Here is a 23,597-nt window from a genome sequence, read left to right on the forward strand (position 1 = left end):
CCTTTTATACTAAGGCTCGGTTTGATAACCATTTTTTTTCTTAGAAAAGATTTTTTTTTCATCTAATTTTCCATCCTTGCAGTGTTTGACAACTAATTTTTTCCAAGGAACTATGGCTTTTTCCTTTAAATCAAGGAAATGAAATTCGGGGGAGGAACTATGATTTTCCAAGCAATTGAAACCCATTGTGCGTCGTTCTTCCATTGCTTAGGCTTAGGCACTCATAATTTTGTTTCCGAAAGTTCTCAAAATTGCTTCCAATGCTTAGGCTTATTGCTGGAGCTGAACAAAATGATCCATGGAAAAGAAAATGTATAAAAAAAAAAAATAAAAAATCACGTATAAATTAATAAGTTCAGAAAATAAAAAAAAAATTAATTTTGTGGTTTCATTTATTTGAGAAAATAATTTAGTTAACTTAAAATACGTTATTATTTTGATTTTTTTGTATAAAATTAAGTATTTTTTAATACAATTTTATTATTGAATTCCATGAAAAATGTGTCATTTTTCATAAAAAATAATGCCTATCAAACACGAAATGCTAGGAAAATGACCAAATTCTATAAAAAATATTACCAATCAAATACCAAAAGATAGAAAATAACATCATTTTTCAAGTAGAAAGTTATACCAATCAAACAGTTTAAACTCTTAATTTATAGAAATTCAATTTCTTGGAATTCATTTTATTTCTACCCAAATTCCATCATTGTAATCAAACGCACCCTAATAGATTATTATATATAGTTGGAATAAATAATTGTAAACTAACACAACTTTTTATTGAAACAAAATTTGAAGTTCAACTATTTTTTTGGTAAAATTCTTAAAATTTGAAAACATAATAAAAAAGTTAGGTTGCGTTCTTTTTACATTTTAATTTTTAATTTTAATTTTTTAATTTATTTTTTATTTTTTATTTTGATAGTCTATTTTTAAAAAATTAAAAATATAGTTTCTTTGTCATTTTGAAAAATTATTTCTCAAAATAGAAAATTAAAAAATCATTTTCTTTGAAATTTTAAAAATAATTTTTTAATGACATTTTATTAAATAAATTTAATTATCCAAAAAAATTATTTAATTTTAAATAAATAAATTAATTAACTTGAAAAAAATAACAAGTGTGATCATAATGTGATTATAAATAGGAAGAATTAAAATAAAAATTAAAGACGTGAACTAATATTACATAATGTGATTATAAATAATAAGATTATATCATTAGAAAATGTATTTATTTTAAAATTTTAAGAAAAATTATTTTATAATATTTTATTTAATAAATTTAATTATTAAATAATAAAATTAATTTTTTTAAATAAAATTTTACTATTAAAATAAAATAATAAATTACTGAAATAATTTATATTAAATATTATTATACATATGTAATATACTTAATAATATATTATATGTTATTCCATATTTTTAATTATAATATAAATATACTATATTTTTAAATTTCAAATAAATATATAATTTTATTTTTAAAAATTAAGAATTTTCTTTTTCTTTTTTTACCTTTTCTTTTTTAGAGTCAAAACATAAAAAATAGATAGTGTTTTCCATGTTTTGGATTTAGAGTCAAAACAACCTTTTGTTGTTTTGAATTGTTATTATAAATTTTTTTATTATTTTTGAAAATATATATTTTTAAAAATGATAAAATAAACATATTTTTATTATTTTAAAAAATTAAAAATAAACTAAAAATAATAAAAAGAATGCAGTCTTAATATCTTTTAGTAACTCAAAGATGAAAAATCATTGCACTACAAATAGAATTTAAAAAATATGATAATTCTAAATTTTGATCAAGATCAGATAATAAATAATTTTAATATAGATTGAATAAATATTAAATGTCTACTGATAAAAATATAAATTATAATAATTTAGTAATAAATGCTGCGCTGCAAAATCTAAATAAATTGCTCCCACCAAATTTCTATTAAAATAAAATTGATATAATCTTACATCTTAAGAAGAAAAAATCTGCCCCGCATAGACAGCTCAGTTAATTAGCAGCAGTGAAGTTGGAATAAATGACCCAAAATCAAATCTCACCAGCGGCTATGCACTGATCTAGTTGCTGTTGATTGGCTGAGTCATCATGATTAACATTTCCTTACATTTTTATCGGGTAGAGGGTGGAGACGCCCGAGATGAGCGATCTCACTCTATGAAACAAAAGAAAATACCTGATTTGGATCCCAATCAATTACCATTTTTAACATCGGCGATCGGCCGGTGAATGATCGCCGATATTCTAGAATATTCTCGACACTACTGGACCTTTCTCAAGTCCAACTCTATACCTCTACCAGCTCCCCAACGGAGCTCACTCTGCAACTGCGAGAAACGCTGCCGCCGTGACAACATACGTTTTTGCAGTATCTTTCTAGAAATTGAGAAAGAGAAGAATGTTCGGCGTGGTGTTCCCGAACCGGAGCTTCCCAATGGACATCTCCACCTTCGCTCAAATCGATACAACCCATTGGATTCTCGACATGAAAACTTTTGTCGGTAAAATTATCAACACTTAAGCTTCAACCCTAACTGCTAAATATAGGCCGAAGCTCTTTCTAATCACTTGGTTGGTTGTTTCTGTGTTCGCAGGGGAGGCCTACGATTCGATTCGGGAGCTCTGCATCTTCCTCCTCAACGGCCTTACCCTGCCGCCAGAAAAAGCCCTAGCGGTGTACATCCAGTCGCCCGGATCGGCCTTCCTCTACTGTGGGGCGGTGACGGTGGCTCGACCGTCAGCGGTGCTGTCGCTGCCGTGGCCGGAGCCCGGTGGTCAGCTTCAGCTCATGGCCCCGGACGCCTCCCCGCTCTCCGCGAAGATCGGCGTCTCGGTGGAGGACCTCGCCACCCTCCCCTCCCTCGACGTCGCCGCTGAGAAGCGGATCGAACATTTGGCGATGAAGGTCGGCGAGAATCTGTTCAATTTCATGCAATCGTTCTGCGGCGTCGACGGTAGCAAGCTTATTGTGCCCATGGATATATTGGATAGGTGGTTCAAGAAATTCCAAGATCGCGCTAAGCGTGATCCTGAGTATCTCAAGGGTTTTGCGTTGTAGTTTAGGAGGTATAAACTAATTCATTTGCTTATGTTTATGTGAAAAATGGCATGAACCTAGTTCTTTTTCTAACGGTTGCATAATGTGAACGATAAAGAATCCTTTGTTTTCCATTAATCTGATGCATTTTCTATTGCCTTTTGTTGTAAATGTTAGTTTGATCAGTAATTTGCTGGAGGTAATAGCACATATCGGAGAATTCTTTTGTTTCAAGAAATGGCATGATGGGTGAGACCTGTTTCCTGTCATCGGAATTTCATACTTAATATTTATAATGAGTGTGAGGTGAAATATGTTAAAAGTTTCTTGCAATGTTTTAGTCTGCAATACTCCACAAATAGAGAAACCTTTTGCTAGATGAATTGAAGTTTTTTCTGTTACGGTAAATGTTGCAGGAGCACATGCAAAATGTAAACATCCTTGTTCTTTATGTATAGGATGAAAAATTTAATGTATGTAGGAGAATTCGTTGTTTGGGGAAATGGCATTTTGGGTGAGATCCGTTTCCTTATCACATCCCGTACTTAAAATTTAGACAGAGTGTGAGATAAAACATGTTAAAAAGTTTTTTTCAATGTGTTAATCTGCAATGCTTTCCAAATAGGCAAACTTTCGCGAGACGAATTGTGGTTTTTTCTGTATGGTAAATGTTGCATGAGCACATACTTATACAATGTGAACATGCATCTAATAAAAAATTTAAGAATAAAGTAGGTTTTTTACTTTCAGATGATGCCCTTTTTGCATGTGGGTAGAAAATTTAATTTATTCCACTGTTTTGGCCTTCATTTTCAATTGCAATTATCTGTAATTTGAGTTTGCTGTAGGTGCTATTGCTGTCATCCATAATTTTAGTTCGGTCTAAGAAATGGTACACCTTGGATAATCCTTTTGACTTGGGAAATGACATGATGAGTGACGTCTGTTTCCTGTTAAGTTGGGTGTTTGTTGGGATAAAAGCAATTAATTCTCATCCCATGATTTTGATTCACAGATTGTGTGGTGAAAACAAGTCAAGGTTTTTGCCTTGTTGTGTTAGCTTGCAGTCTTCCTAGATATACATGCCTTTGTTTTTGTTGGACAGAATTTTCTTGTAGGAGAACGTGCCCATGTCAACTTCAACACTATGAACCTGTTTTAGACTGCAAGTCTCGCATATGTTTTTGACTGTTAGCCTGTTTTGCTCTGTTTTGATTTTACATCAGAAAAGAGAGGCACTATTTTTCTTCTCACCCTCCCTTTAGGTACATATTGCAAATTTACATATGTTATTTGCTACTCTTATAGAATCATGTGAAACAAAGTTCAATCAATTGTGGCACCAGCACGATAATTTGTTGAAAAGCAATTACAAATTGGATGGATGACATGATGCATGTATCATCTGTTTAGAGATTTGTAGTCAACATTGTGCTGATGATTCTTGATGTTTTTCTTACTTTTTCTGTACTGTAAGTAGGCCCTTCCCTGTTTAGTTGATCACAGTTCTTATTTCAGCATAAGTCATAACAAACAAAGAGAAGTTGCTTCTGAAGGGAAATTACCAGAAGTTGTCCGGTTTGCATTTGAACGTGACGTAGACCCCCATTCCTAGAGAAGGAGCTTTTTACATTGGCTGGACTTGTTCGTGTTAATGCACATGCTCTTTCATGAGTGTCGAAGTTCAATATGTGGCCCTCATGCATAAAGGCTCCTCTAGGGAGGAGGTCTAAGATGTTGAAGTAGGTCGGAGCTCTTACTTGAGTTCCTTGTGTATTAATATTATAGTTTTTATGTGGATTATAATGAAAAGTGGCGACTTTGTGATATTCTAACACAAAGACTGGTTGTGGATGGTATGAGTTGTGACTTTTTTTACAGAAAGGTTTTCCAATTTCAGGTTCAGGATTACCTAGGTCAAAACATAAATTTATATGATTGTTGAAGTGGATGTAAAATGGAACATTTTTCTTTATTGTTACTGTTAAAGTTTGCACTAAGTCAAGACATCCAGCATTACGCAGAAGCATAAAGCAACAAAAAGTTAAGCTATTCATGTTAGCTGAATATATAACGGTAACTACCTTTTTTTAACAATACTTATCGGTTTGCGTTTATTTTTGTTTCTTGTAAAAGTTGCCCCTATCCTTTATAAATAGAGGGCTGGCTTGAGTTATTTCATTGTGACATATTGTGTACAAAGTGAGAGAAAAGCCTAGAGGATTAAACTTTGTAATCTCCAAGGGATAGCTCGTGTAAAGAGCTGTGAGAGAGTGTGTGGGGATTGTATTCTTGATAGTGGAATTTTGTCAGCCTACTTTCAGTCTGGATTTAGGATCATCAAGCAATTAATGATCTGAATTAGGATAACTCTTAGCCTGTTGTATCTTGTTTTCTTGTCATTTATTATGTTTGTGCTGTGAGTGTGAGCTTGAGGTTTATGAGGGACGTCAATTGTGTAACAATTTAGTATCAGAGTTGGGTATCACAGTCAAGAAATCAAGAATCACTCTAAAGGAGAATAGACAGAAGTTGCGATCAAAGAAATGGCATCATCCTCGTTTGCCATAAGATATGACATTGAAAAGTTTAACGGGACAGAATGATTTTGCCCTCTTGAAAATGAAAATACGAGCTCTCCTTGGGAATCTCGGACTAGGGGAAGCTCTAGAAGGGGAAGCGAAGATGTCAAAAACCTTTACGGCGGATCAAAAGAAATAAATTCTGAAGAAGGCCTACAACACCGATTCTGAGTTTGGGCGGCAAGGTTGAAGGGAAGTAAATAGAACAATGGCCCACTCGCTTCAGTCTAAAATTTGACACGCTGGATACACCACACGCTTCAGCCTAAAATGACCCCTTTCACTCCTTCACATGCCCTTATCTCTCTCTTACTGCCTAACCCTCACCGTTCTCCTTGCCATTGCCTCCGGTGAGTTATTTTCTCCCCTTGTTTTCTAGAGGACAAAAAACCAGTTGCACTAATTTCTTCGTCTATTTTTTTCCTTTGTTTCTTTTTTGTTTTGGTTCTCATCTCTCCATGAGCAAGAGGCCTCTCTGTAGGTTTTATGTGGAAGAGAAGAGGCTTTGGCTAGTGTTGGAAACTGGCTCAAAAATGCTAATAATGCTTTGGCCTTTCTCTTAGTGAGTTCTAGAGGTTTGGAGGCTGGAAGTAGTGGTAGGTCAAACTGGATAGTTGGTGATGCTGCAGATTGGAGTTTCTGTTGCTGTGGCGAACCTTTGAGTTCTGGCTCTAATTTTATTAGTTTCGATTGTTCTTATTGGGTCCTTGATAGGATTACAGTTTAAAGCTTTGGCGCTCTCTCTCTCTCTCTATCTCTCTCTATAACACGTCTCCGTGATGAAAATATAGTTATACTGTTGATTATTGATTTGGAAATATTGTTAAATGTGTTAAATTGTTTGTTTAGGATATGCTTTTAATAATAGTGATGGTTTTTTATGCTTCTACAATGTCATTTTATATAGAAAATTTGATTAAATTTGGACATGTATTTTATAATATATTATTAATTTGTATATAGTGATATATTCTGAAATGGTACTTTAGTACCATAATGTACCAATGTCAAATTCGATACCTTGTTTGGTACACTCTTGACCACTGTGAGTTACTGTTTGTGGAAGATCTGTACCATGGGTTATTTGTTCATTCTTTTCGCCCTTGCCCTGCTTAGCTCTCTTGCTCTCCCCCCGCTGAAAAGGTATATACATTCCCCATTCCTTGTTATTTCCTTTTACAAGATCATATTACCTTGACATCAGTTAGATGCCTTTCATTTGAACTGCTCACAAATGGTTACCAGACTGATCAGAAGATTGAACTTCCTAGGATTTCTTATTGTTACGTTGATCTTCAAATGCTTCATTGTGTATTTGACACCTTTAACAAATACCCCCATCAGTTCTCTTTTTTAGTGATAAACCTCCCTCAGTGTCAGCAAAACCCATAACTATTTTGGGGAATGGAATGGTCAGACATATAGCAACTGCCTTTATTTTCTGGTCAAAGAGAGCTTATAAGAAACTTAAAAGCTTAAATTTTTTTGTTACCTATTTGGTATGGAGTAACTTATAAGCTCTTCGAACAGCTTTTTTTTTAAAAAAGCTGCTACTCTCTAGCTCTTATTTTGGATAGCTTATAAGTTATTTTTAAAGTTACAGCTGACCTAAGCTTCACTGACAATTTATAAGCATTCAAATCGCTCCGAGTAAAAGACCAAACTACCCCCTTTAAAAGCTCCCATAATTTAGGCCAAGTGGAACACCCCCTAATTGAATTACGTTAAAACTCTAAACAGGAGATTAAAACAAGCAAACAAATGAATACTTAATTAATAAAAGCACAAAGCAAAACAGCCTGGAAATGCTTGGCATAGCTTGAGTACGTGTAACTAATGTCTGATTATTTAGTGCTTGCTTCTTTGTTCTCCCATTAAACCTACAGTCAATGCAACCACCTATAGTGGGTCAATGGTCATTTCCCTCGAGTATTCATTAAAAATTTGTATGAAGCTTTGCTTCCGTGGATGTCTCCTGTTGCACAATCTCATGTGATAATCTCGATAGGATTTTTAGATAGTTCTCATAGCAAATTCATTGACCCCATGTGCAAACCTCTGAAAGAACATACCGAGTTGATAGCATGCAACTGTTCCTTTATCATTTTGATAAGTTTCCTCTTCTTTACAAAGTTATTCTGTATCGAAAACCTAACATGACTTGTTGCTGGTTTGGTTTCTGCAGGAGAGATATGTAATGGACCCCCAAGATGGAGAAAGAGTCAGTGTGCTTGATTAACATTGTCCTATATTCTTTGGGGAAATTCTTGATAACTGTTGATATTATGTGATTCAAAATGTTTTTATCAGATTTCTGGCATGCTGTTACATATTGCTGAGATGTATTTTTTATATTTGTTTCATTTAAATATAAATGTCTCATTATATGCTGTTATATATATATCTATATAATAAGGGAGGAAGGTTTTTGAAATCTATATAGACAAATGTGAGGGGGACATTTTTTTTATGGTTGAGATGGTTTTTGATTTTCCATCAATGGCTGAGATCAATATATTTTTCCCCCCCAAAACCATCTCATCCTCACGGCTCACACGCACACACTCTGCTTCTTCTGTCCTGCCCCCTACCCCATTCTCTCTCTCTCTCTCTCTCTCTCAAAGCACCAAACCCATCACTTGCCGCTCTGCCTCTATCCCTCCCTTTCTCCTTCTCTCTCTTTCTCTATCTCTCCCGCCCCTGCGGCCACTCGGACCACCCGACCACAGCGCAGCTCGCCTCGCCGTCCCCGTCGCCCCTGCCAACGCCACTCTCTGGTAAATGCGATGGTGTTCGCTGCTCATCTTAAACCATATATTTTGTATGTATATGCTGTATAAATAACCAGCGATTGCTGGAAATTTGGTTTAAGATGTATGTTTGCTGTATGTATGTTTGCTGGAAATTTAGTTTAAGATGTTTGGTTTAAGTGTCTGTATGTATGTTCGTTGCTCACAGCGTTTAAGATTTAAGTGTATATTAAGTGTCTGTAAATGTACACTGTATGTATGTTTGTATGTATATTAAATGTATATTAAGTGTATGTATATTAAGTGTTTGCTGGAATAAATCTTACAGCGTTTAAGATGTTTTGTACGCTGTTCTTTGTTTGCTAGAATACAAAAGCAATCTAATGTTTGCTATGAGATCAATGAAGCATCAGATACTTTTGTCTATTATCACTGTTTTACGCATTAGATGCTATGAGATTAATATTAAATGCATATTAGATTGTTTGCTGGAATACAAAAGCAATCTAATGTTTGCCATGTTTTAATTTTATCTATTATCACTGTTTTACGCATTTGTTGGAGCTACTGTTTATGAAGTAATGAAAAGCATCTCAAATCTATATGAAGTAATGAAAAGCATCAAACAGCCTATCTCAATTGAAGATATTAAGCTATGAGAGAATTTTGAGAAATTTTGTAGATTTTCAAACTAAACTGTTAATCACTGTTTAGTTCTTAGGTCAAGGACATGTAATGGAATTGTTCAAAAGGAATTATTTGAACAAGAGATGAAAGTGCAATCAGTGGATTGTGGGAATATTGATATATGTAAATCAATATGTAAATCAATAGTTCTAATTAGGTCAAGGACATGTAATGTTTGTTGTTCTTTGTTTTTTCTTTGTATGTATGTATGTATGTACGCCAACATACATGGTGAGCATTTCTGTAATATATATGCACATTTCGGTTATATATATGCAAGATCTTAAATGAGCATTTATGTATATTAATTGTTGTTAATTAAATGCATGTTTATTAAGACTAAATGAGTAGCAAACACGGTGTAAATTGAATATATGTATGTATGTATGTATTTAAATGAGTAGCAAACAATGATAATAGACAAAAGATGCTCCATTGTTAATTAAATCGTTTCTCATTTTTGCCTTTGTGTGTATGATTAAGAGATGTTGTATGGATACATCTCAAAAAATTATTTCTCAATAAATGAACTCATAATCTCACGAAGTGGACGAGTTTACATGAATGAATTATTTCTCAATAGATTAACTTTGTATTGGAATATAGTGATTGTAGCAACACTTTCCAAAATATATAAATTACTTATTGAAAAAACAAAGCAGCAGTAGGTATTAAGTTTAATATCTAATATTTATGGTAGTTAGTTAATTATTTAAAAGAAAATAAATAAAATTTATCATTAAGAGTTATTGAGTGTGAGAACATTTTGGGATTGTCGGGGACCAGCAGCGATCGGGGACTTTTCAATTTTTTAAGTATTCTACAACATTTGAAAATTTTAAATAAAAAAAACACCAACAGTGTAAGTTTTAATTTTTTTAAAAAGAAATTATGGACTACAACATTTGAAATTTTTTAAATAAAAAAAAATCAATAGTGTAAGTTTTAAGAATTTGACATTTAGAATTATATATCTTCGATCCCGAATCAAGGTTCCCTCCATTGATTACGGGCGGCGGTTGCCATGGCTGCAACCATGTGTGTTTGTATATATATCTAGATTAGGAATAACCCGTGCCTGAAGGCACGGTGCAACTAAAAAAAATCTAATATAAAATTGAAAACCTAAACTCGATTATATCATGTATTTGAAGACAATGTATATAATTCTTAAACATGAAATTATCAAAAAAATGAATATAAACATGCCTAAAGACATGTTTATTTATAAAATGACTTTGTTATCTGTTGAAATTTATTTTTTTGCCTAAATTTATGTTTGGACTTTCCAAGTGATAATTATTCATACCAGGCTTTGATTTTGGTTTTAATTTTATTTTTATAAACTTAAAGTTAGTTAGGAAAGATAAGAGTTCAAATTTGAACAATTGTTGTACTCCAATTTTATTTTTATCATTTTAATGTGATTGTTAAAATACATCTTAATTGGAAATAACACAACATTGTCAATTAAATCCATGTTAACTATTTAGTATTGCTAATTTTTTTTTTTTTTAGTGTCTAAAATTTTATAACCAAACATTTTTAGGTTGAAGTACAACAGTTATGGACAATATCACTATTTTTGGTCAAGTAAGTTTTTTTCTTTGTAAGGCCTATATTTTTTTTAAAAAAAAAAACATAACATATCTAATTTTCTTCTAATAAAATGCTTTTGTTCTCATACTTTATAGGTGGATGGAGACTTACACCGAACCGTAATATCAATTCCGTTTACTAATTTTTTTATTTATGTGTATAAGATTTTATTTATCACTCTAACGTGTTTGTATGTATAGGTTCAATTTCTTCAAGAAAGAAATGTTAATGTTGTTATTCGCGATGAGCGTGACCTTAATACTATTCGCATTCGTGAGGTAAGGATACATATTTTCTTATCATTTTAAAAATAATAATTTATAAATATATTCTACTTATTTTTTATTATAGGCAAAGGCAAAGGAAAAAGAAAAGTCAATCCATTCTGGCAAAAGAAAGAAAAATGCACATCCTGTGGTATGGTTTCTCAACAATTTTTAAAAGTTTATTTTTCGAATATTGTCATATAATTTTTTTTTAGGAATTACATAGTGTCATATACTTTTTTTTATGTACATTTTTAAAAAGTTTTTTTTGAAATATTTATTCAAAATTCTTTTTATTGAATGTGAAATATTTTTCTAATTTTTAATATGTTTGTCTATTAAAAAGAGAAGAAAATAAATAAGAGAAAAAAATAGGAAACTACATAATATAGTTTTTTTTAATTTTTTATTTTTCTTATAAGAAGCTTTTAATGAAAGAATAAGAAGAGTGAAAAGGAAAGTAGGAAATAAAAAAGTACATAGTGAGTTTGTCCGTTCATACTGTCTTTAAACCAACAAGTACATAGTGAGTTTGCAGTTTTTAAATTTCATCAAAATATGCATTGGTTTTTATGTGACTAACAACTCAACCGAGTTAGTTAAAAGGAAGCAAGAGATAAGATAATCTTCACATTTTATGCACATACTCCTAAAATATTCTCATTATAGGCACACAATGATAATGTGTTATCAAAAGCTGTATTGGCCCAACGTGCACGACGAGAACGTGAAAAAAATCAAAAGTCATGTTCTGCATACCAATTGGGACAACGCCTGCGACGAGAATGAGAAAGATCAAAGGAATGTATTAACCCAAAACAATCTTCTTTAACACGAAATTGGTAAACAACTGTAGTTAATTCTTAAAATATATACTCTTACTATTACCACTTTATTATATAGATTTTAATTTGTTTACAATCCATTTTTGTAGGCCTGCTCCTACAACTCCATCTATAAATGTTGGCGTGGTCATCCGTGATGAGCACGACCTTAATGATATTCATGTTCGTGCGGTAAGTAAAAAATCAAGTCAAACATTGTATGTATTTTATTTATATAAGATTATATAAACCTTAAATCCAATGTCTAAATGAAAAGAAAATGTCAATCCAATGTCTAAATGAAAATAAAATATTGCTCTTTCTTACAAGAGATTGACAAATACATGTCAAGTGATATCAGTGCATAAAATGAATTTGTTGTTTTATGTTATTTTTGTAGAATGATTGTAATATGTTTTCCTGTAACTTGCTATTATTTGCATGAATTTATTTATTTTTATTTTGCATGGATACATGTGCATTTATAATGTACAATTCATAAGTTGCTATTTATACGAAAAGAATAGGAAAAAAGATAAAATATATAAAGAAAGAAGAAACTAAAGAATATTGGTTTTTTATTCTTATTAAGAGAAATGAAAGAAATAAGAAAATAGTTTCATTTTAACCACAAAATATTCACATATTTTGCACCAATGATAAAATATTTTCATTTTAGGCACAAAATGATAATGTAATATCAAAAGTTGCATTGGCCCAACGTGCACGGCGGGAGCGTGAAAAAAAACAAAAGTCATACTTTGAATTTCAATGCTTGCAACGAGAGCAAGAGGGATTAGAAGAATGTGTTCAACTAAGAGAATCTTCTTTAACACCAATTCGTCGTGATCGCACTTGCTTAGAGTGGGAAACAATAACTGAAGATTCTCATTCGGCACAAAAACGAAGAATGGTTACCCATCATTCTACATGTTCGTTTTCTATGCCAATCACATCGTTGGCTCCACAAAGGAATCGGTAAACTACTGTGTATTATCTTGAAATACACATTTTTACTCATACCGTTTTGTTTTACAAATTTTTATTTATACACACATATTCATAGGTCTACTCCTATAAATCGATTTCTTCAAGAAGATCTATGTACTGATGATGAATTAGAAGATATGCCTATGAGTACATCAATTGACGCCCGGGTACACAAAGATTCTTGCCGCCATTATCTTGGCAAGATGGATGTATTATGTCCTTATTGTTCAGCCTTACATTGGATGGATGAAAAATTGACAAAATCTTCTATGAAGTGTCCCTTATTCGGAACTTGCTGTTTGGAAGGAAAGATTAGGCTACCCTTACTTATTACACCCCCTCCACCACTTCAGGCTTTGTATGATAGGAATAATGATCAATCAAAATCCTTTCGAAGTTATACTCGAGTGTACAATGCAACCAATGCTTTTACGAGTCTTGGTGCTACATTAGATCCTAGAGTACTCAGTGGAAGGGGCCCTACATCATTCACAATTCATGGGGAATTGCGACATCGAACAGGATCACTACAACCACAACCAGGGATAGAAGCAAGTTATGCTCAACTGTATATCTATGACCCTGATTCAGCTTTAGAAATTCGTAATCGTAGAAATCCTATCTTGAGAAGGGATGTTCTCAAAATTATTCAGGATAGTTTGTTGCAAGTCAATGCATTTGTAGATAAATTTCGCCAAGCTCATGCTATTTTATATCAATTAGACTCGGCGGGACACAATTTACCTGCTCATCTTCATTACAATTCAAGAACTGATCGACGTCGATATAACCTACCAACTGCAGATGAGATTGCGATTGTAATACCGGGTGATGGAACAGAAGTTAATGGAATGAGAGATATTATCTTACATTTTCGAGGAAATAATGAGTTGATGCAAATTAATGAATGTCACCCAGCATACCTGCCATTACATTATGTTCTATTATTTCCCTATGGTGAGCTTGGATGGGAACCTGAGCTGAAATTGTGGAATGTTCAGTATGATCGACCTTCAACTGATCGACTTACTCAAATGGATTTTTATAGTTATCGTTTGTTTGAACGACCCACAGAGTATTCAACAATTTTGAGAGGTGGGAAACTATTTCAAGAGTTTTTGGTAGATGCTTGGGCTGCAACTGAGTAAAATCGATTGACATACTACAAGCTTAATCAAGGGAAAGTTCGGGCTGAGCTTTACCAAGAGTTGTCAGATATGGATCCAGATTATGTGCGACCTGGTCAAATTGGTCAAAGGTTTGTTTTGCCATCTTCATTTACTGGTAGTCCTAGACATATGTTTGAAATCTTTCAAGATTCAATGGCTATCACGCGATACAACCAGCACCCAGATATTTTTCTCACCATGACTGCAAATCCCAATTGGCCAGAAATTACTTCAGCATTATTACCACATCAAAAGCCTATTGATCGTCCTGATTTAATTGCACGTGTTTTTGAGTTGAAGAGAAAATGTTTGATGAAGGAGATAGAAACAAATAAAGTGTTTGGACATAAAGTTGCGCATGTTTTTACAATTGAATTTCAAAAACGAGGCCTCCCTCATATGCATGCACTTTTATTTCTTAAGGGTCCAGACAAAATTCGAACATGTGCTCAAGTAGACAATTTAGTCTGTGCAGAATTTCCAAACCCGAGAGATGATCCTATGCTTTTTGAAACTATCAAATGTTGTATGGTACATGGACCGTGTGGTGCTCGGAATTCCCAAGCACCATGTATGGAAAATGGTAGATGCACTAAGAGATACCCTCGAGTTTTCACAGAAACAACAACTATGGATCAAGATGGATACCCTATCTATCGTCGTCGCAATAATGGTCAAGTACATACCGTGAGGGGGCAAAAAGTTGATAACAAGGATGTCGTACCATACAATGCATATCTTTCTAAACTTTTCAACTGTCATATAAATGTGGAAGTTTGTGCCGGGATGAGATGTGTCAAGTATATACATAAGTACATTTATAAGGGTTATGATCGTACAACGATGGCGTTAGGAATGATAAATGAGATTCAACAATATCTCGATGCAAGGTATATTGGACCTCCAGAAGCTGCTTGGCGAATATTTGGTCATCCTTTGCATGCAGAGATGCCAACAGTTATACGATTAGCACTTCATTTACCTGGAATGCATCGTGTTGTTTTTAACCCAGAAGAGTCGTTAGAAACTATTCAATCTAGAGCTGGTCAACAAATGTCAACTCTTACTGGTTTTTTTTGCATATTGTGCTGGCAGTGAAGATGAATGTCCATTCACTTATCAAGAATTTCCACAGCATTATGTTTGGCTCAAGTCGGAAAAGAGATGGAAATCAAGAGAAAGAGGATATGCAATTGGTAGAATGTACTTTGCTAGCCCTAATTGTGGTGAAAGATTTTATCTGCGTTTGTTACTAACCGTTGTCAAAGGACCAAAGTCGTTTCGGTCTTTACGCACGGTCGATAATGTTGTGCATGATACATTTAAATTAGCATGTGTTGCAAGGGGGCTTTTAGAAGATGATGAAGAATGGATACAATGCTTGAAAGAGGCTACAGTTATGAAAACTGGATATCAATTGAGGAGATTGTTTAGTATTATTCTCACCCAGTGCTCTCCACTAAATCCATGTGCATTATGGAATCAATTCTCAACGCATATATGTGATGACCTTGCACATAAGATCGTACATTGTTTGCCATTTCTAACCCAACTGATGCTCAAATTGAAGATTATGGTCTCCATCTTTTGAATCAAATGCTTCATGAATCAGGCAAAAGTTTAATTGACTTCCCACCCATGCCACAAGTTACTAGAAATTGGAGTGTAGTAGTTGGTAATTGATTGATATTCGAACATCAACAACTGCAAAGTGAGGCACAACAGGCAGATCCACAAATTTCTATTGATTGTCTCAACAATGGACAGCGGAATGCTTATAACACAATCACTTCTTCAGTTTTTCAAAATAAAGGAGTTGTTTTCTTTCTGAATGGGGGTGCTGGAACAGGGAAAACATTTTTGTACAATACGATAGCATTAAAATGTCGCAACCTTGGGCATATCGTTATTACTGTGGCTTCATCTGGAATTGCATCATTGTTACTGGTCGGAGGTCGTACTGCACATTCAACATTTTCCATCCCGTTAGATGTGTTGGAAAATTCAAATTGTGGGCTTAGCAAACAATCATTGCAAGCTGAGTTATTTAGAGAAACAAAACTCATAATTTGGGATGAAGTTCCGATGCAACATAGACATTGTGTTGAGGCGGTTGATCGTACATTGAGGGATATTTGTGATAGTGAAAAGCCATTTGGGGGTATTACTGTTGTTCTTGGTGGAGATTTTCGACAAATCTTACCAGTTATACCCAAAGGAGTTCGTGAGCAAATTGTGAATGCATCATTAAGACATTCTGTTCTATGGAAGCATATACATATCTTAACTTTGGATTTGAATATGCGCTTGAATCATGAAGATCGTGAAAATGCTAATTTTGCAAATTTCTTGATGGAGGTAACACTACTTTTGCAAATTTATTTTTTGGATATTTTAAATTAATAAAATGTGTTTTCATTCTTATTTTTTTTATTGATTTCACTTTTTTTAGATTGGGACCAATCCTCAAGAAATCGTTAACCTTCCATCAACAATACACAAATGTCAAGATTTGAATGAATTACTTTCTACAGTTTACCCACGGTTGAACATGATAGAGACGTCAACCCCAACATTTTTAACTGAACGCACAATTCTGTCTGCGCGTAACGATGATGTCAGTGACATCAATACTACTGCGTTGAATATCTTTCCAGGGAGATTATATACTTATCTTGCAGCAGATAAAATGTCTGGAGATAATGAAATTGATCCTACCATTACAAATAGATATCCTAATGAATATTTAAATTCATTGGATCCTCCTGGGTTGCCAACTTTTAAGTTAGAGTTGAAGGTGGGTTGTCCTATAATATTGTTGAGAAACATTGCACCAAAAGATGGACTATGTAATGGTACAAGATTGATGATTATTAGGTGCGACACTCGCATAATTGAAGCTCAAATTTTAACTGGAGAAAAGTTTGGTAATTTGGCATTTATACCAAGGATATCTTTGGCACCATCTTCTTCAGAAATGCCTTTCCAAATGACAAGACGTCAATTTCCTATCCGATTGGCATATGCGTTGACCATTAATAAATCTCAAGGACAATCTGTGAAATTTGTTGGGGTTGATTTGCGCATACCAGTTTTTAGCCATGGACAATTATATGTGGCATTATCTAGATGTACATCATTTGATCGTATAAGTATTCTGCTCCCTAAAGATTGTTTGGATTCTACTACAAATATTGTTTATTCTGAAGTGTTGTTGTAGTGTTCAGAAGGTAACCATGTAGATTTATTTTTATTGATTATATAACTTTTTTTAAAATTTAAATTTAATAATAATTTGAAATATGAACTTCTGTAGGATTGGATCGAAAAATATATGGAGCTTAAAAGGAGAAATACAACTACATTGCTTCGATGGGGATGTAATAAGGTAATTTCAATCTCAAAGTATATTTTGATATGTATATTTCTAACAAATATTCTAATCTATATTTTTTTTGTTTCACAAATTATTAGATTGTTGTGCATGTTCCTCATTGGGGATACATACAAGTTGATACGAAGACTTTTTGGAAAGTAATGAGGAGAAAGTTCGAGCAAACACATGTTTAAAGACATGTTATTGACACATTTTTTGTAAAGCATACATATTTTGTAAAGTTTTAACCCATTTTTTGTAAAACTTTAATCCAATCTTTTGGTGTATGACAATATAATGTTTGTTTTGCAATAGTATTTGATATTTATCTTTTTTTTTATATTTGATTGGCAGCAATAGCATTAACTGATATGTATTTTATTTGATATTTAACTTTTAATTTAATTTATTCAGATTGTAGAGATTTTTTTAATTTATTTTTTTATTATACAATATTAATAAGTATACAATAATTTTAACTTTTATTTAATATTTAATCTTAATATTATTTACTTTTATATTATTTACACCGTGCCTTTAGTCACGGGCATTCCCTAGTATATATATGTTGTTAATATATATCAGCTACATATTATTTGGGCTGTTGTGTTATATGGGCCGAGCCCATATTATTTCCGTGTTGCCTCGTGTGCTGCAGGCCGAGCCCATTCCTGTTTAGCCCATGATTGGCGTTGCTATAAAAGGGCAGCTCGATGCCCTAATCTCTAAGAACTCTCTGATATTTGTCTTGTGCTTTTTCTCTGAAAACCCTAAGTCGGCGATTCTTGAAGCGAGACACTATTCGTGAATCCTTCGTTCTGATCTATGTTTCATTCGATTCTTTGGTTGCTTCCATGGTAAGATCTGACGGTAAGAACGGCTATTGCTTAATCTCTATTTGTTTTTTAAACGCCTGAGGCGTGAGAGGTTGTAAACTGATAGAACAGATCTTTGCCTTGATCGTGAGATCGGTATAGAACAGATCTATCTTGATCTTGTTATTTTCGTTTCTGTTTTTCAGTTGTATTGTAATACTGTTTCTATTTTACTGTTCATGGTCTTGTAATCGTTTGTAAACTTGAGATCTAGTGGATTGACTAGAGGCGGAGCCTCTGCCGTGAGTAGGATCTATTGATCCGAACACGTATATCACTGTGTCTTGCATTTATACTTTTCTGTTTAAAGTTTTGGTTTACTTTGTATCGCGCTTAATCTGTGTTTGGCCGAGAAATCAGGTTATACAAAACCTACAAGTGATATCAGAGCCACGAGGTTCTAAGATCCCGGTCAAACTGTCTCAAATTCGAAAGGTAAAATCTCAGATCTGGTAAGAACTTCAAAAACTTAGGGTTTTTTCAAATCTTTGTTCTGCATGCTCTAATCCAAGCTGTACTTTCTTGATCTTGAATAAGTAATCTATCATTTACTTTATTCTATAACATTCTTTACCTTATATTCTTGTCTGAATTTGAAAATCCAAACTCTGGTTTAGTTAATTTCTGAAAAAATTAAATTTCAAATTCTTATATTCAAAACTTAAATAAGATTTATATCTTATCTGTTCCTCATACCTGTTAGTTCCTATTTCTACTTTATTCCTATCCATAAAATGGCTCCATCTAAGTATGAATTAGATAAGTTTTATGGTAGTGGTGATTTTTTGTTATGGCAAAAGAAAATGACTACAATATTGGTTCAAAACCAGTGCTCTGAAGCACTGGATGAACCTTCTGCAGCTGAGAAGGATAGAATAGAATCTCCACCTACTCCTGAAATGCGGAAAATGGATAGGTTAGCTTACAGTCTAATAATCCTAAATCTTTCTGATAAAGTCTTTAGACAAGTAAATAAGGAGAAGACTGCTTTAAAGGTGTGGAATAAGTTAGAATCTCTATATATGACTAAGTCTTTAACAAGTAAGATTTTCTTAAAAGGAAGACTGTTTGGTTTTAAAATGAATACCTCTAAAACTCTAGAAAAAAAATCTAGATGACTTTAATGTCATTGTAATAGGTCTAGAAAACATAGATGAGTGTATCTCTGAAGAAAATCAAGCTGTAATTCTTCTAAATGCTTTGCCTGAATCATATAGAGATTTAAGAACTGTAATGTAGTATGGTAGAACTTCTTTATCCTTAGAGGATGTAGTATCTGCCTTAAGATCTAGGGATCTTGAAGATGATAAGAAAGATAAGAAAATAAATAGTGTTGAAGGCTTAAATGTAAAGGGTAATTGGGAACAGAAATCTAAGAGCAAAGCCAAAGGGAATTCAAGGGGTAGGAGTAAAACAAGGTCAAATTCTAAATCAAGAGGAACAAGTAGAGGATCCTCAAAAACAAGAACCTGTTGGTATTGTAAGAAAGAACTGCTATAAGAGAAAGAAATATCTAGAAAATGAAAACTCAAGTAATCAGGATGCAACAAATATTTCTGATGGATATGATAGTGCAGAAGGCCTAATTATAACAGAACATACCATAGATAATGAGTGGATTTTAGATTCAGGTTGCACTTTTCACATGACACCTATGAAAGACTGGTTGCTCAACTTCCAGCATATAGAAGGTGGCAAAGTCCTAATGGCTAATAATCAATCCTGTAATGTAACCGGTTTAGGGTCAGTTAGGTTTAAAATGTGGGATGGAACATATAGGACTTTAGACAATGTGAGGTATGTGCCAAACCTTAGAAGAAATCTTATTGCTCTAGGTATGTTAGATTCTAATGGGGGGGGTCTTATAAGTCTGAAAATGGGGTCCTTAAAGTGTTTAAAGGATCCATGGTAGTTCTTAAGGGAATCCGCAAGCAAGGACTGTATGTCCTTCAAGGAGAGTCAATCTCTGGGTGTGCTGTAGTTTCATCTTCTGAAATAGATGATATTGTGTTGTGGCATAGGAGGCTAGGTTATATAGGAATGAAAGGACTACTAGAATTAAGTAAGCAAGGAATCTTAGATTCCAGGAAGATTGGAAACCTAGACTTTTGTGAGACATGTGCCTTGGGCAAGTCTCACAGGTTGCAGTTTGCTTCTGAAACTCATAAGTCCAAAGATGTTCTAGAGTATGTTCATTCCGATCTTTGGAGATCTCCCCAAGTCCCTAGCTCCCTTTCAAGTGCCCAATATTTTCTTTCCTTTATAGATGACTATTCTAGGAAGGTTTGGGTCTATTTCCTTAAGTATAAGAGTGAAGCTTTTGCTAAATTTAAGGAATGGAAGACTTATGTAGAGTTACAATCAAGCAAGAAAATAAAGACCCTTAGAACAGATAATGGCCTGGAATTCTGTAATCAAGAATTCTCCAATTACTGCACACAAGTAGGCATTGCAAGGCATAGAACATGCAGTGAAACACCTCAACAAAATGGAGTTGCTGAACGCATGAATAGAACCATCCTAAACAAAGTTAGATGTTTTTTAAAGGACTCAAACTTGCCCAAGAAATTTTGGGCTGAAGCAGTTTCAACTGCTTGTTATCTCATAAACAGATCTCCTTCCTCCGCCATAGAATTTAGAACTCCTGAGCAACTATGGAGTGGGAAAATCCCATCTCTTAACCATCTTAGACCTTTTGGATGTATAGCTTATGTCTATAAGAAAGAAGGGAAGTTAGACCCTAGAGCCAAGAAGGCTGTATTCTTAGGATACCCTCAAGGGGTAAAAGGATACAAATTATGGCTGATTGACGAAAAGAAAACTGTTATCAGCCGGGATGTAATATTCAAAGAATCAGAATACTATATCCCAAATAAAGTGGTAAATGCTAAGGAAAGCCAAGCTGATAAATTTCAGCTTAAGGTGAAAAGAGATAGAATTAATGAAAATCTAGTAGAAACTGACCATGAGAGTCATCAAGAGTCCAGTTCGCAAGACTTTGCTGAAACTGAAATAGAGAGTGAGGATAATGAAAATTCAGCTGAAACCATTCTAGAATTGGATGATTATGTCTTATTTAGGGATAGGGTAAGAAGGGAAATTAAACCTCCTTCTAGGTATGCTCATGCTGATGTGATTGCCTATGCTCTTAACATTGGAGACTCAATAGAGCATGAGAGAGCCTCTTAGTTATCAAGAAGCTTGTTCCAGTAAGTATAAAACTAACTGGTTAAAGGCAATGAAGGAAGAAATGGAATCTCTTCAAAAGAATAAAACCTGGATTCTTGTAAATAAACCTAAAGACTAGAAAGTTATAGGTTGTAAATGGATATTTAAAAGAAAACCAGGTATCCCAGGTGTAGAACCAGCCAGATTTAAGGCTAGGGTAGTTGCCAAGGGTTTCTCTCAAAGAGAAGGCATTGACTACCATGAAGTATTCTCACCTGTAGTGAAGCATACTTCTATAAGATTAGTTTTAGCCTTAGTAGCCTTAAATAATCTAGAGCTTGAGCAATTAGATGTTAAGACTGCTTTCCTTCAGGGAAACCTAGAAGAGAAAATATATATGGACCAGCCTATAGGTTTCATAGAAAAGGGAAGGGAGAATAAGGTCTGCTTGTTACAAAAATCCTTATATGGTTTAAAGCAATCTCCTAGACAGTGGTATAGGAGATTTGATGAGTTTATGCTCAAAGAGAATTACACTAGGTGTAACTTTGACCACTGTGTCTATTATAAACAGCTTAAATAAAAATTGTTTATATATCTCCTTATATATGTTGATGATATGCTTATTGCATGTAAAGAGAGGGGAGAAATAGATAGATTGACTCAAGCATTAAAATCAGAATTTGAAATGAAAACCCTAGGAGCAGCTAGGCGTATCTTAGGGATAGATATCACTAGAGATAGAAAAAGGAGTACATTGACCTTGTCCCAATCAGGCTATTTAAGGAAAGTGATAAGCCTCTTTGATATGGAAGGCTGCAAACCTGTTTCAACCCCCATACCTCCTCATTTTAAGCTCCAAGCTGTAAAAGGAAACTTACCTGAAGAAGAAGCTGACTACATGAAGAAGGTTCCCTACTCTAATGCAGTGGGAAGCCTCATGTATGCCATGATAAGTACCATGCCTGATATAGCCTATGGGGTTAGCCTAGTAAGTAGATTCATGTGCAATCCATCTAAGGAACATTGGTCAGCTGTTAAATGGGTCCTTAGGTATTTAAAGGGGTCGGTGAATAAGGGTTTAGTGTTTAGATCAAATGCTGAAAATTCCAGCAGCATTAAGGGTTGTTGTGATTCTGATTTTGCAGCTGATTTGGATAAGAGAAGATCCTTATCAAGATATGTTTTCATTTTGGGTAGAAATGTGATAAGTTGGAAAGCAAATCTCCAACACATAGTGGCGTTATCAACCACTGAGGCCGAATATGTAGCATTAACAGAAGCTATGAAAGAAGCCATCTGGTTGTAGGGAATAGTTAGAGAATTAGGTTTAGGTAACCAAATTCCTAAAATTTATTGTGATTCCCAAATGCAATACATCTCTCAAAGAACAGTACCTTCCATGAGAGAACCAAGTACATAGATGTGCGTCTTCATTTTGTTAGAGATATTATAGCTAAAGGTCAGGTAAAAATAAAAAAAATTTCTACCTTGATAAATCCTGTAGATATCCTAACTAAATCAGTTCCTGTAGTAAAGTTTGAGCAAGCTTTGGACTTGCTCAATATTCTTCCAACGTAGCTGTGGAAGATATGCTGGGGTCTCTAGTCATCATCCACTATTTTTAATCCATTCTTGAATCAAGGTGGAATTTGTTGATATTATGTGATTCAAAATGTTTTTATCAGATTTTTGGCATGCTGTTACATGTTGCTGAGATGTATTTTTTATATTTGTTTCATTTAAATATAAATGTCTCATTATATGCTGTTATATATATATATATATGTTAATATATATCAGCTGCATGTTATTTGGGCTGTTTGTGTTATATGGGCCGAGCCCATATTATTTCCGTGTTGCCTCGTGTATTGCTGGCCGAGCCCATTTCTGTTTAGCCCATGATTGGCGTTGCTATAAAAGGGCAGCTCGATGCCCTAATCTCTAAGAACTCTATGATATTTGTCTTGTCCTCTCTCTCTGAAAACCCTAAGTCAGCGATTCTTGAAGAGGACACTATTCGTGAATCCTTCGTTTTGATCTATGTTTCATTCGATTCTTTGGTTGCTTCCATAGTAAGATCTGACGGTAAGAACGGCTATTGCTTAATCTCTATTTGTTTTTTAAACGTCTGAGGCGTGAGAGGTTGTAAACTGATAGAACAGATCTTTGCCTTGATCGTAGAGATCGGTATAGAACAGATCTATCTTGATCTTGTTATTTTCGTTTCTGTTTTTCAGTTG

At 33.8% G+C, this 23,597-nt stretch overlaps 2 protein-coding genes across 6 annotated transcripts in view; both read left to right on the plus strand.

Moving 5' to 3' along the window:
- The first annotated feature begins 2,251 nt into the window (after positions 1–2,251).
- LOC127804848 (protein OPI10 homolog) overlaps positions 2,252–23,597 on the plus strand; it is a 43,662-nt gene continuing 22,316 nt past the window's right edge. Inside the window, exons 1-4 of one of the 5 annotated variants that reach the window (XR_008023755.1) lie at positions 2,252–2,532; positions 2,626–3,097; positions 3,246–3,317; positions 4,587–5,037. Coding sequence is in view for 3 of the 5 variants with exons in the window: in XM_052341896.1 (XP_052197856.1) it covers positions 2,430–2,532; positions 2,626–3,089 (567 nt within the window). In the remaining 2 variants the exon portion in view is untranslated. Of the gene's footprint in view, positions 2,533–2,625; positions 3,098–3,245; positions 3,318–4,586; positions 5,038–7,835; positions 8,046–23,597 lie in introns of those variants that run through there. The other 4 variants (XR_008023756.1, XM_052341896.1, XM_052341894.1 and 1 more) reach the window with 4 other exon arrangements.
- LOC127804340 (uncharacterized) lies at positions 6,726–13,914 on the plus strand. The gene is made up of 4 exons (XM_052341200.1): positions 6,726–6,793; positions 11,887–11,968; positions 12,456–12,754; positions 12,843–13,914. The coding sequence occupies exons 1-4, from the start codon at positions 6,726–6,728 to the stop codon at positions 13,912–13,914; spliced, it is 1,521 nt and encodes a 506-aa protein (XP_052197160.1).

The sequence above is a fragment of the Diospyros lotus genome, chromosome 6, assembly GCF_014633365.1.
Source record: "Diospyros lotus cultivar Yz01 chromosome 6, ASM1463336v1, whole genome shotgun sequence".
NCBI classification, from domain to species: Eukaryota; Viridiplantae; Streptophyta; class Magnoliopsida; order Ericales; family Ebenaceae; genus Diospyros; species Diospyros lotus.

Coding starts and splice junctions, on each gene's coding strand:
- LOC127804340 (XM_052341200.1), top strand. CDS start 6,726: ATGGGTTATTTGTTCATTCTTTTCGCCCTTGCCCTGCTTAGCTCTCTT. Junction 6,794..11,886: donor GCTCTCCCCCCGCTGAAAAG/GTATATACATTC, acceptor CCATTTTTGTAG/GCCTGCTCCTACAACTCCAT. Junction 11,969..12,455: donor ATGATATTCATGTTCGTGCG/GTAAGTAAAAAA, acceptor TTTTCATTTTAG/GCACAAAATGATAATGTAAT.